The sequence below is a fragment of the Perissodus microlepis genome, chromosome 12 (assembly GCF_051167445.1).
Source record: "Perissodus microlepis isolate ML-2025 ecotype Zambia chromosome 12, ASM5116744v1, whole genome shotgun sequence".
Classification (NCBI taxonomy): Eukaryota; Metazoa; Chordata; class Actinopteri; order Cichliformes; family Cichlidae; genus Perissodus; species Perissodus microlepis.
This window is the reverse complement of record NC_140472.1, coordinates 14,186,132-14,200,333: the sequence shown is the minus strand read 5'-3', so window position 1 is coordinate 14,200,333 and position 14,202 is coordinate 14,186,132. Positions and strand designations below refer to the sequence as shown.

Sequence of the window (14,202 nt, the reverse complement as noted above, 5' to 3'; positions counted from 1 at the left end):
ATGGTGGAGTCTGTTTATTTGGTCGTGTTACGTGAAATTTGTGCAGCCTCATCACACGTCAGAAGGACCGAGCCCTGCGCAGAGGCGGCAGCAGCAGCTGAAGCAGAAGGAGGAACCTGCAGCCAAACAAGCCCCAGCCGACAACTTTTGAGACATGGTAATGTTTATGACACATGTATGCTACTATTCTTAATGCTAGTTTAGATGCCTGCTGCCTGTGTGTAGTTTTATTTCAGGTTAGCTGTCGACTTGCGCAGACACTCCGACGCTCAGTAATACACTGCATAAATATAAACAAGCTAAAATAAGTAAAGGCTAAACTTGCTAGTGTTAGTAACACATTAAAAGACACGGGGACTCGCTTTTAGTACAGCCTTGAGTTTACCAGTAGAAAACAAAATATAACGGAAAGCAATGACGTGAAACGGAGATGGGAGCCATTAAAAGTTAAATATAGCATCTAATGCATTAGCAATTCTTGCGGTGTAGCGCTCGACCGGCTCGGTTTAAGGACACACGTGACATAAATTAAAAATTTGTGATTGGACAATGACGTTGCCTACAGCCGTGAGGACCCAATTCCGCCTGTGCTTTTTATGCAAACTACGTTATTTTTCTCTTGGTGTGCAAACATGCGTAGTGATATGCTGCTGATGTGTCATCTAGTCGAACAGGTGTAGGTGAGTTTAGATTAAGCTCTGATTGGCTGAGTGTGGCAGCAGGTGACCTAATTGTAACCAAACCTGATCAAGCACAAAGGACCGGGGGAGGGCGGAGGCATACTAGCTTTGCTAATCAGCTGACTTTTAAGTAAGCGAAGGGGAAAAAGTTCAACTGTCCAGGCTTACTGCAGGTGATTGATTTGTGCTTTTATGTGTGTCTTTTATGAAGATACTTCTTTATGATTGGAGTTTCTGTTCACACTTAAGCATCAATGTATCAATATGTGTCTACAGAACATTAAAAACTACAAAATCACTTACAGCTGTGGCTCTCCAAAGACATTTATCTCCATCAATGTCTGGCAAACATGACGCTCATCATTGATTTTCTTTTGCTTTTGTGGAGCCACACTGCATTGATGAACAAGCAGAGCAAATAGAGACTCTTCTACATCTGCCGGTATGCACAATCGTTTTTTGACCTGGACCTGGACTGCCACTCTGTAATTCAATGTTTCTGAGAGCCTGTTGCTGCAGAATAACACTGTTTGACTCAGAATATTTCCTAAATGATAGATGCCTGGCTAATCGCTGTTGTTCTGCAGGCCATACTGGCTCCTATTTTTGGGCTCATCCTTTTGGGGCTGTTCCACACGGAAGCAAAACAACACACCCTCAGCTCTCAGGATGCTTCTTTCTGTCAGTAAGTCACCAATGAGAGCTGTGATCATAGTGTGTTTGCAATGATACAGTTGTGTTCATATATTTAAAATTTCTTTGAACTGTTCTTTTTCCAGGGTGGAACGGTTGTGCAGCTTAGAGTTATAATATGACAAGAATTAGGTGCACTAGTGTGAGTTTATTTTGGATTTTCTCCAATCCACACAGGGTCAAAAGTATGCATGCACAGTCTTTTCATAAGTGGTGCTGAAGATGCTGCAGTATGTATGTATCTTTTAACTTGACAAGTCCAAGGCCTATTAAGTTCTTGGTAGTGATCATGGTTGACGACAAGTGGTAGTTTGTCTGTCACTGTGAAAAGGATTTGTTTGACAGCATTGGATCAACCAGTACTCAGAAAAATGGGAAAGTCTGAGGAGCTCTGAGAAGGAGAATTGTAGATTTGCACAAGCTGGGAAGGGCTACTTTAGAGCAATTTCTAAACAACTGCATATTCCAAATTCAAAGAACTGTACTTAAGTACAAGTTATTCAGATGTGTCACCACTTTGCCGTGGTCTGAAACAGGCGCCTTGAGGCGACTATTGTTGTGATATGGCGCCATATAAATAAAATTGAACTTTGAATTGAATTTTAACTAGAAGAAGACCCAACCTGTCACTCTCACATGAGAAGAAATTGAACAACCCAGGAACCACCAAGGCTCAAGCCTGCCATAAACTGGAAACTGATTGAAGCACGTTTTACATGAGGGGGGTGCCAAACAAGTAAAAGGCCCCTTCTTCAAAGTCACATAAACAAGCCAAATGACTGCTAGAGAAAAGGTTTATGGTCAAACAAGGATTGAGCTGTTTCGCCAGAATGACAGGAGGCGTGTTTGGTGGACTGAAAGTGAGGCTTTCAAGCCTAAGACCCATGTACCAGCTGTCAGACATGGTGGTGGTAGCATCATGCTCTGGGGCTGTTTGGCTACCAGTGGTACATTGCACAAAGTAGATGAAATAATGAAGAAGGTGGATTACCTCTAAAATCTTCCAACAGCGAGACAGTTGAAATCTGGACAGAACTGGGTTTTCTAATAGGACAATCATCCCAAATATACATCAAACTGAATATGGAGTGGCTAAAGCAGGCTAACCTTAACCCAAAGACATCACCTCAACCTGATTGAAAATTGGTTAACTATGCTTGAAAGCCTAGCCTATGCCCGAACACCAATCAGTTTAAATGAATTCTACCTATTCTGCTAAGAAAAGTGTTAAAATATCCAGGCAGAGTTATTCCAAAGTGTCTGCTACAGGTGCATCTTGCAAAGTGACATTGAAACGAATATTAGTGGGGGAGCATGTATGTACTTTTGACACTTTGTGGATTTGAGAAAATCCAAAATAAATTCAAACTTGTGCACCGATTCTTGTTTTTTAAAGTCATTAAAGATGAAAGCTGTGCAATCATTCTTACCTGGAAAAAGAACAGTTGAAAAAAATCATTAAACCCCCCAAATTACCATGACATCTATGCCCACAATGAGTGGAGGTAAACATGTCACCACAGCTGTATGCAGGCTATATACACTTTGTTAAACTACCTGTGTTTATCTCACGATGTGCATCTGTTCACTTCATCCTTAATACAACATAATACAAAACTGTATAGAATTAGTTTAATTTTAATATGTCTCTTCAATAAAGTGGTGGACTAGAGGTGATCTACCCAGAGCTGGACATTTATCAATGCCTCATAATCCCAAAGAGCCTCAGAGAGAAAGTCAGCCAAGTTTGGAAAGCCCCACAGGTTTACTTCTCTACTGCACAGAAGGTAAGACCTCATTTAAGGAATGTCAGAGCAATGAAATACCCTCTTCTAATCCTGTATTTGTGTCCACAGAATAATTATTCCACTGCTGAGGGTTGTTAAATATGAGCATTTTGTCTTATTAGTTAAAGTATTCTGCAGGGAAAACGGTCAGAATTATTCTAGCAGTTATAGTTTGGGGGCAAAGTTAAACATTATATTTTGTCTCTGTGAAGACAGCGTTAAGTGGGAAATATGCACATGCTTTTTTCCAACACTAGGGGGCAGGAATGAATAAAAAAAGGTTTCATGTGTACCTAAGTGGGACAGCTCTAGCGTTACATTTATAAGAGGCATAATTTAAATAACAGCTTTCTAAATCATAAGTTAAAATAAAGTGTTTTTTTTTATATATGTATCACAGAACAGTTTAACTTTTGAGTATCTCTGTCCTCTTCTGTTACCACAGCTGCACTCGTCATTGTTTCATTGCAGCAGCCTCTGTCACCAGAGGGGGGTGCAATTACCCCACACTTGTAAGTCTCTCAAGGAACAATTGTCTCAAACAAAGGTTATGTTGTATCTGCACTTATAGTTTGTACTATGAAATTGTAAAGTTGGTAATATTGCTTGGTGTCCTCATTTCTGGTCTTTGAATGACTAAATGTAAAAAAGAAAAAAAAATACATAACTCATAAGCAACACACAATAAATCACCACCCTCAGTTAGGTGTTAGTGGCAGTTATTAAAATGAGCTGCAACAGACAGCAAACAAAGATGTGAATGCTTCTCAGTAATGAATCTCTGACATGATATCCTTCACGAGTTAATAAAGTTTAAGATGAAAACAGTTTTAACTCAAGTTTAAAACACACTAAACACAAGATGAGAACGATGGATTGTGAATTGTGATTTTTATCAGTACAGCTGAGTAGGATCCAGCCTAAATCACAAGTATTTAATTGAAGCTACAGCTTTAAATTTCTTGTTAGCCTTAATATTTTGGATAAGTTTAATTTGAATATGAATCAGATGATGTTTACTGCTTGTAAGAAGAAAATGACATTAACAATCCATGCCTAAATACAATTTATATATAATAGACTGAAGCAAGAATGGAAAATGAGGTGACAGTGCACCTAGCTGAGGATGCTTTATTGTTCTCTCCAAATCCTTACATTCAGATGATCTGTGTAGTGAAATTCTCTATGCGATTACTTATCAGTGGATCATTTTCTGTGTAGTTGTGAGCAGCAGATTGAAAGAGACATGCGACCCATTCCACAGAAAGAGCGCTGAAAAATCCTACATCTGTAAATTGAAAACTTAAATTGAAAGCCACCTCGATTTAGGAGCTAGTTTATGAATTTCAGAGCTAAGCAGTCTAGCTTGAACATGATCTATTGCCCTTCTCTTGCCCAAACTCCATTTGATCTATGGTCGTATTATCTGTAATGCTGTCTTACATGATTCTCTTTTATTGCTAGAATCAGTGTCAGACAGCAAAGCAGATTACATGTTAGATTAAATCAATACAAACTTTATTTGCTCGGCTTTGAAATTCTCAATTCTCCATTTCTCCTGACACTTATGTAAACACACGCTATTGAAGGCTGAGATTGTCGCCCGTGGTTCTGCGGTTGGTCTGCTGGTCCACCACGCTTTCTGTCACCGTGCCATGCTGCCAGCGCTGCTGCTATTCTCTGCCACACAGCCCTTGTACCCGGTAGCAAGAATACAGAATAGTGGCCGCTGAAATCCACCCACTGTAACACCCACTTCATTACTGGGACGGGATGCATGCCTGCTGAGTAATTGTAATAGAACACAATGGGCAGTAGTCCCATAAACCTCAATCTAAATATGTGCTCATGACCAAAAACAAAAGCAAAGGATCACAAAAACTGCGGGTTTCTGTGTCCAAACTTCAGCGCTACTGTTCGCCACTTTGAACTTATGTGTTATGAAAACCTGGCGTGTGTGCTGATGGAGTGTTTTTAGAAATCCTGCTTACACTCTGCATCTTCAGAAGCATCTACCGTGTGAAGTGAGTGGGATACGCATTGGTTCATGTGGCTGAACTGAAAACACGGCCGGATTACGCACAGTCTCTTGAGTAAAGGTAAAATGCTAATCAGTGTAGGACAAATGGAGACATTTTAGAAAGAGCTCGGAGTCCAGATTGCTGAAGGCCCCATGTTTGACATGAACGTAGTTTCATAAATATTTTAACCTCTGAACCTGTTGGTGGTCTAAACCACTCCTCTGTGACTGTAAATTCTTTGGAACACTATTTAGATTGCTTATTGCTACAATGAGTAGTAATAAGCAATTGGTCATTATAGTTTGGCTTTTCTCGACTGTACTCCAGTTGTAATATACAAAATACACAGTGCAGTCACCTTATGATTGGGATCAATTAGGAAATAAGGTCATTACTTTACACTTATAACCTAATTCATTCCTCAAATTTAGCACATATTCCACATACGTGATTATATTGATATCTTTATTATCTCGGAGAGATATTAGGAAAGCTGTTTTCACCCTTGAAAGTTGCCTGTATAAAGAGCATTTGAAGAAATAATTGGAACCTGTTACTTTTAGTATCAAGATGAACGTGATGAGTTGGAATCAGTCAATTATATTTATGTACTGTGGGTCATGCATCAGAGGTCTGTGAGTCAGCTCACTGTATGCACTGTATAACACGTTTTAAAGTAACATTGTGCTACCGTTGCTAAATATCAATGTATATGCACTTTACCAGGTGGTCATTATGAAGAATTCAAGTTTATGCTTTAAAAAGTTTCCTAACCAAATTTCAGAAAAAGAAAATTCAAGTCGTCCTATTTCAAATCTAAACTGTTGTTGTTTCAGTCGATATTAATATCTGCTGCAAATGCCAAAATGCTTTTAGGAAGTTTTGATTCGCAGAAAGCAATAGTGAGTTCATCATGTAGATAAATGCTCTTTGGAGAACCAGCAAACTTGCCTGAGGACAGAAAACCTTTGAAATAGAGCTGTGCTTACAGGAAAGAGTAAAGCAAAAGTGAAAATGAAAGCATTTATTATATGAAAAGGATTTAAAACTGTGCATATTTTTGCTGTGTTGCAGGTCACCCAGGCGTGCATTTTGGCACAACAAGAGAGCCTTTAAGTGAATTCTGTCCTGGTTTATTTCAGGCTTTATTGACCATTTGTAACAAGGCAGATTGGATTTATTGTAGTCGTTTTGTTTTTAATTATGGAAAGTTAAAAAAAGATGTTTTTACATTTATACATGTCCATACACATGTTTTAAAAAAGCAGGTAAGAAGCCTTTCCCATGGGTCTTAATTCAGCCCTCGGATAAACTTCTGGTCTTCTGTTTTTACTTCCAGTGAAGTACCAAAGATTTATACGTGCACATGTCTACACCTATATCACTGGCTGCTATTAATTCAACTAACTAATGTAAGATCTAAAGGCACTAAGGAATAAGTGACATACAAAGCCTGCTCGCACTAATGTTACACAGTTTGACTATTTTGTTTTAATCTGAAGGACATGTTTGTCTTGTGTTTTTTTTTTTAAATTAACCAATTAATTCAATTATTTATTTTAGATGTTGTTTTGTGCATCAGTAAGCCTTGTCATGCTTGTTATTACTGACGCTAATGTGTGGTACGTTTTATTTAAACGATTTTTTTTTTTTTACTCTTATTTCGATGGTCATCTTTCATTGATGTAGTTTGTGTAAACAACACAGGCCACAGGACTGCTATCTTTACCACATAGTTACTCCAAAATTGGAGACAGTTTTGGAGTTGTTTTTCTTTTCTTTTCTTTTTTTTAGTAAGGACCATAGCCACAGGGCACATTCTTAGACATGGGGGATTTCAAAGCCTTGTTTTTGGGTAGACATTTCTTGCATCTGGTGGATGGAATGAGGGTTTAAACCATTACTGCGATTAGAGCTGCCTCACTATGATCTCTTGAGCTTGCTTACTGCTGCTAATAGCTGTTTCCTCTCTATTTCCCTCTATCTTTTTTCTTTTTCGCTTTCTCTCTTTCCGTGAATGATTTTTATGCTTTGCTAAAACATGTGGGGGCGTTGAGAGAGGATTTAAATGCAACGATCCCCCTCCTCTTTTTTTGGTGAATCTCAGTGTTCTTTTCTGCAAGCCTCTGATGACGACAGGGCAGCTTTAAGCCTGGCAGTGCCCACGGCAGGCTGCCGTCTCAGCGCTGCCCACTCTCCTCTGTGTTGGCATGCTGGAGAAAGCGAGGGTGGGGTTCCTCTCTAACAGACCCTGTCATTCCTAGGAAAGCCTATATGTCCACCCATGCAGGATTCCTGATAGGTCTTCATGTTGGGGATGTGATAGCGGCGAGATAAGGGTTTTTATTTTCCGTAGGTGATGGCCTCGATTCAGCAGAGAATCTAGAAGATGCACTAGCTGAACCAACATGGCACTTCCTGCACTTTTTATATGAAGTTGAGGGTCAGTTAGTGAAACATGTACCATCTAATTGCATATTCATTGTCATCGGGTGGGTGTTTTTGGCTCTGCTGGATTAAAATCAGCCTGTTTGGCTGGGATTCAGGGAGTTTATTTCCTTAACTAATGTTCCCCTTTGTCATCATAACACCCCGTTAAGCTGACCCGTATCCCGCTCCATTCAGAGACAGCCCATTACTACACAACATGTATGATTCACACAAGCTTCTAAAGAGGGGAAGAATTCCAACCTTGTGCTACTAGGAGTGCTGGATTGATGATGCATATTTATTGCGATGAAGCGAGGCAATAAACCTCCTCCTCGCGCAGAAGAAAAATAATTTGCACCTCACGGAGCATGTGTGTGGCATGTGGACCGCTACAGGTGAAAACAGAGGTAGTTATACAGGAAGCCGCGAGGTTTAAGGTTTGCCCTCATTTGGCAAGTCTGAAGAACAAAGAACAGTTTATTTGAAATTATATGTAGACTGTACCTGACACCTGTATATCTCATTTTTACTTCTTTTTATTTTTCATTTCTACCACCTTTTCCTGTTTGTTTTTCCATCCACTGTAATGATAGTATATTCGGGTTTTTTTAACTACTCTTTGTACCCTGTTGTTGCAGTAGCGTGGCATTCCTTCACCTTACGTTTGCTCTAAGAGCGTAGGCAGCAGTACTTGTATATAGTGGCTGTGAGTAAAATATGATTTCAATTACCATGAAAATGTATTGTGTTATCAATGGGAGGATAAGAACAGATTAAAGAAGCTCTGGTATGCTCTTACCACTGACAATGGTCAGGCTTATAAGCAGGCAAGCTGAATTTGAGAAAATAATTCACGGTTTGACCAAAGCCCTAAAATCTAAAGCCAGCTCAACCTACCAACATACATTTAAGAGGAACTTTTCTTTTATATTAATTGGACTTTTTTTTTATTTGTTTGTTTTTAAAGGTCAATTTTTTTTCTTGGCAGGAGAAAGAAATGCTGTCGTTCATTTTTAAAAACGTAACAACTGAAGACAATGGGCGACAGTTGTGAAATTGGTTAATTAGATTCAAACTTGCCTCAGCGCAAAGGTAATAGCGACGACTTAGCGAAACAGCAGGTCTTTAATAAAAATACCACCTGAACCTGTGCTGCCTCATTATTATTCAATATTCACACAGAAACTCTCTCTCTCGCTCTCTCGTTGGTTCATATACATTGACTGCGAGATCTGTTCAGAGATTCATAATCTGCATGGGAAGTGCGTCTGCTGTGGATACTTAGACAAACATACAAGATTAAATTTCTATTTATATGAGCCACAGAAACCTAACATTTGCCAGAGAATCACTGTAAGATCTGCAGACGACTCGGTTGTGCTTTGACACAGTGAGAAACTTGCACATTTTCCTTAATGTGTTCTGTCCAGCTGGGGGGGAAAAAAAAAAGCGGAGGTAGAATAAACTAGAAAGTTTCCTTTGGATACTTAGTCGTAGAATATTGCGTCTTAAATATAAAAAGGGTAACTAGAGACTTGAAACTTTCCAGACAGATTTACTGAGGTGCCTATGTGTGAAACTGAGGTAATTGACTCCCCCCCTTTTCTTGGACAGCTTCTTTTGTTTTACGACTAAGTAATCGCAAAGTTATAAGTGATCAAGTGAAGTTTACTTAAGACCCAGAAGCTTGGCTTAGTGGCATTTTGCCCAAAATGTTTTGTGCTTCTCATTTGTGGTCCGGCACAGGGGTTTAGTTACAGTTGTGTCCCAATCCTCTGATTCACCTTCTTTAAGAACAGCTTCAGGGCTGCTCATAATGCTTAACTCTCCATAATGCCATCCCCTTCATCTCCCCAGTGGTCTTATTGTCTTAAACTCGAGATGGGGAGAAAGAGTGTAAGAAGAAAAAAAAAAACAGGTTAATACATGTTTGGCTCAGGCAAAGTATCTTTTCAAAGACACACTCTATTTAAGTTTTTTGGAAAATGTTCTTCTAGTGTCTCTCGTTTCTCCCCACTTGTTTAGTTACACTTTCCTTTTTTTTCACTGCTTTTTGAGGTAAGTTAGGATGCGTTTGACATTAGAAGGCTGCTCGCTGTCGTTGCAGTCAGGTCCATTGGCGCGTCGATTGATCTGAGGGAATGATAAAACTGTCTTCCATGTCAATTTCCTTACCCTGTAGTTTGGAAGCAGAGAAAATGTTATGCAAATGATTTGTTAATCCCTTTACATTATTTGTTCCATTTCTCCCTTTCATTTTCACACTCAATGTTTCTAACACAGCGAGCTGACAGGCGGACACCCTCAGACTGCTAATTCTTAAGATAGCAAAGAAAGTCAGTCATCCGTCCCACATTTAGTATGCACTCGCTTCAATTAATCAATGTGACTTTAATGATTTACCTGAAAACCGATCCTGAAAAGGCCTTCAGCTGCCTACATTTTAAAGAACTTGAACTTTAACCTTTGTTTTTTCAGTTTTGTTGTGCATTTCTTTTTCTACATGCTATCAGCAGATTAACAGTCTCAAGGAAAACATTGACCTGCGCAATTAAAGCTATAAAATCAGCATAAGCAAGATAAGACGGCTGAGCCTAAGCCGAGAGAGCACATGAAACTGTGACCAGTGTTTTTTGTTTTTTTTTCCTCTCCCCCCCTTTCCTAGTTTTGTTGTCCCAAAGGTTGGTGTTAAAAATAATAAGAAAGAGGTGGGATGGTCTTAGATTCAAGAAGCTTAAAATGCAAAATCTCAAATAAGCCCAATTTTTTCCACCCAATGGCGTTGCGTTTTGGTGGGTTTGTGTTGATCGTCTCAACTGACTCACATGCCGCCCCTCCCCAAATAAAAACACTAGAGATTTACGTGGCTTTTCAAAAAATGTATCTAGACATTTATCCAGCTTAATCTTCTTAACATATTAAAGTGATTTGCTTTACCCTGAAGTGGCTGAAGCTGCAAGCTCACCGCCCCTCATGGCTCTAAGACCTCAGAAGCATTGTGGACACCTTCCGCTCCTCATAAAGAGGGAGGTGGGCAGAAGTCGACCTGCTTCTCATCTGTGGAGCTGTGGCTGTCCCCGCTGTGCGTCCATTTTACTTTTATTTTTTTGTTCTGTTATTAGTCCAACTGTTGCACTCAGTCAGTGTTCTTAGGCACATGGCTCTGCCAGCACTGCCCACACTGTGGTGTGGAGGTTTGGAGCTCTCAGCTTTTGAGCTGAACTGAAAGAGCTCTCTCACAGAGTAGGTGTTGGCAGGATGCTTTGTTTCTTTCTGTGAATGTCATAAGAGGTATGGATAATGAGAAAACCGAAGCGTAGTGATGGCATGATATATCTGGGTGCCAAGTTTATGCCTGACTGCAGATTTGGGCATTTTCAGATAGATGATGTGCTTAACCTTTTCTTCAGACGCGACACAAATCTGAGAATCAGTTGTGACAGTTAAAATGTGTTTTTTCCTTAAAACACCACTTAACAAGCCGGCCAACTAAAAGGTCCTGGTCAAACTTGAGTATTGCTAATGTCCTTACTTGGCATAATGCTCTATGGATGTGCCTGAGGGCATTAGTGTTGCCAGATCTCATCAGGAGAGCTAAGTGTTTACACTTGGAGATATTCATTGTAGCTGAAGTCTTTGACCATCCATTGTCATCGTGGTATTTAGCTTAATGTGTGTCAAAGTTAAATGTGACATTGTGGTCAACATTTTTTTTTTTTTAAAGATGTGGTTAAATTCAGATGGGACCGGATGGGTTTGAATAGGTTTTTTCCTTTAATGAATGAAATCATCATTTAAAAATGGCATTTTGTATTCACACGAGTTATCTTTGACCAATATTAAAATTTGTTTGATGATCTGAAACATTAAGTATGACTAATATGCAAAAAAAACAAGAAATCAGGAAGGGGCTTATACTTTCTCACGGTACTTGTACTATTTTTGAAGTGACGCGTTAGGAATGCAATTCAGTTGAATTTTATTTATATAGCACCAAATCACAACAACAGTCACCTCAAGGTGCTTTATATGTAAGGTAAAAACCTACAATAATACAGAAAGAAAACCCCAATAATAGGATGAGCCCTTATGAGCAAGCACTTGGTGACAGCGGGAAGGAAAAACTCCCTTTTAACGGGAAGAAACCTCCAGCAGAGGGAGAGCCCACTGCCGCAACTGGGTGAGGGGAAGGGAAAAAATGAACGGATAAATGCGAAGCTTTGACCACAAAACCTTTAAGTGTTACTGTTGAGGGAATATTAAAGTTCTCCTTTATGGTGCAGTGTAGCTGACCTGATACCACATAGCTGCATACAGGGTAAAAAAACAGGTCACTCATGGCCTGTGTGGTTTCACCTTTACGTGTGTCGTTTTAGAGTGACGACACATAAAAAAAGGTGTTGTTTGTCACACATACATGGCACGAAATATTTTGTAACAAGAGCACTCAGAGAGCACAACTCCCAAAAGGGCGTGACCTTAACCATGACCCGATTGTCACCAAAATTAAATCAGCTCAAGCTGTTATTGGTGTCTACCATCTCACAAAATGTAAACATGGCATCTTGAAAACTGGACTGCTTGACTGTTAACAAACAGACAGACAAACTGGGTTATTTGGACATCACGTAAATCAATGCGGCAAATACTTTCTCCTGAGAAACAGAATCTTGACTAGTTTGGGTAGATTAGCTTGAAAAATGACTCAAAGAACTAGGGCTGTGCGATATGACCAAAATCTCATATCCCGATATAAGAATTCTATCGTCTGATAACGATATAAATCACAAAAATGTAACATTTTTGTAAATTCTGTGACTTTCGGGCAGCTCGACTTGCGGGAAGTGTTTCCAGCTGTGCATCATGTAGCTGGAGTCGAGTGTTTTAACCGATGCATGAAACTATACATTTTTAGACATAGGTTGTAAAGGCCGCCGTTTTCTTTGTGAGTATTTATTACACGGTGTGCTGTGGGGAAAAGCCTGTTCTAACGTTTGACTCTAAGGTTTATTTTTTAGCACCTGGGGGCTCTTTTTAAATTCTCGTCCGTAAAAATCTGCTCTTTCACGTGATTCAGTTTATTTTGAAAAGTCTCAACAGGATCTTGAGCTTTATTGTGAAAGGTTTATGTGGAACATAAACAAGCGGACACGCGATGGTGTTACCGTGGTTGTTGCTAACAACAACGCATAAAAACAGTCGCCTGTCCGTCAGTAGTGTGGTTATATTAAATATAAGAGAAAGAGAGAACTTTAAGAAATTAATATAGCCACTACAGTGACCATCAAAACGATGAAAAAATATTGTCGTAAAGAGTTTATTTTGTGACACCACGAAACAAACGATAGCGTAAAATGAAACGATAGACGTTTTTATATCGTCATCCGATATATCTCGTTATATCAAACAGCCCTACAAATAACTTATGAGACTAGTTGCCGACTTATTTGTGATAATGACACATCAGTTATGAGTATAATAACTGTTATAACTCTAATCTCTTAAATTGTATGCATTTATGTAGAGATTTGATTTCAGAGCACAATTCCAGATCATATACAACACGGCATGAAGAGAGCGTAATAGTGTTGTTATGTCGATGAATAATGGATCATTTACAATGAAACTAATGATCTAGATTGTAATAAAACACTGATGACTCATTATAAATGTTTTCTTTTCCCAAAAGAAGAAGAACTCTGAACTGTGTTGTTACATTTAACATGCAGATATAGGTTTCAGGAAATGCATTTGCTGCTTACGAAACAATATAATTTTTATGTAGGTTCCTGACAGATATTACTGGACAGGAAAGACGCAACAGACAGTGATCATTGAGACTCTCACAGAGAACATGCTGTATGTTCCTGTCCTAATGACTTGACTGTGTTCCCGTGAATGTGTGCACTTATGAGGATTGTGGCTCGTGGAATGGAATGTATTGTTTTGGTTTATCTCTTTTCATATTCAAACAGCTACTTGACCTCTTGTACTTGGACTAAATGTCTGACAGGTGTTAAAATCATGCGTTGAGGGTATCCAGATAAATGTTGCTGAACGTAGCAAAGCTCCACTTCAAACAAACTATGAGTGGTAGCTTCTTTTCATAGCACGCAGAATAGAAGAAATTGATTGGAACTGGGAGGCTTAGGACTGGATTTTCCTCAACCATAATTTTTTTTTTTAACAACTGCAGCTTAAATTTAGATATTTTTTTTCCTGGCTTTGTTTTTTTTTTTATATTTCTTTATCCAAATCCTATCGAGTGGTGCTTCAGGTTTTTCCTTGAGTAAAAAGTTGATATTGTTGTGAGGAGGGAGAAAGGACTTTTTTCATGTGTGCAGGAATGTAGATTTCTTCCCCCCGTGAAATCCTAATTGTGCCTTGGAGGGCTGGTAGGGTATCTCTGCTCAGCTCAGCTCAACAGGATTTGTGTCTGTGTATGTTAGAGTATGTCTCTTAGCTTGAATACGGATATAACCCTTTCATTGCACAAGCTGCTGATTTTTCATATTTGCCGATAGGCTGATCCTGTGTATCCGTAGCTTTTTTTGTGGAAGACATTGAAAGTTTTTGTTTGTGAAGCTTCCA

At 39.2% G+C, this 14,202-nt stretch overlaps 1 protein-coding gene across 2 annotated transcripts in view; it reads left to right on the top strand.

The window, feature by feature from the left end:
- Positions 1-56: 56 nt before the first annotated feature.
- pebp4 (phosphatidylethanolamine binding protein 4) overlaps positions 57-14,202 on the top strand; it is a 52,685-nt gene continuing 38,539 nt past the window's right edge. Inside the window, exons 1-4 of one of the 2 annotated variants that reach the window (XM_084947566.1) lie at positions 57-157; positions 1,069-1,122; positions 1,268-1,365; positions 3,034-3,160. In XM_084947566.1, the coding sequence (XP_084803692.1) occupies positions 155-157; positions 1,069-1,122; positions 1,268-1,365; positions 3,034-3,160 (282 nt within the window). In that variant the 5' untranslated portion in view covers positions 57-154. The remainder of the gene's footprint in view (positions 158-1,068; positions 1,123-1,267; positions 1,366-3,033; positions 3,161-14,202) is intronic. The other variant, XM_084947567.1, reaches the window with a different exon arrangement.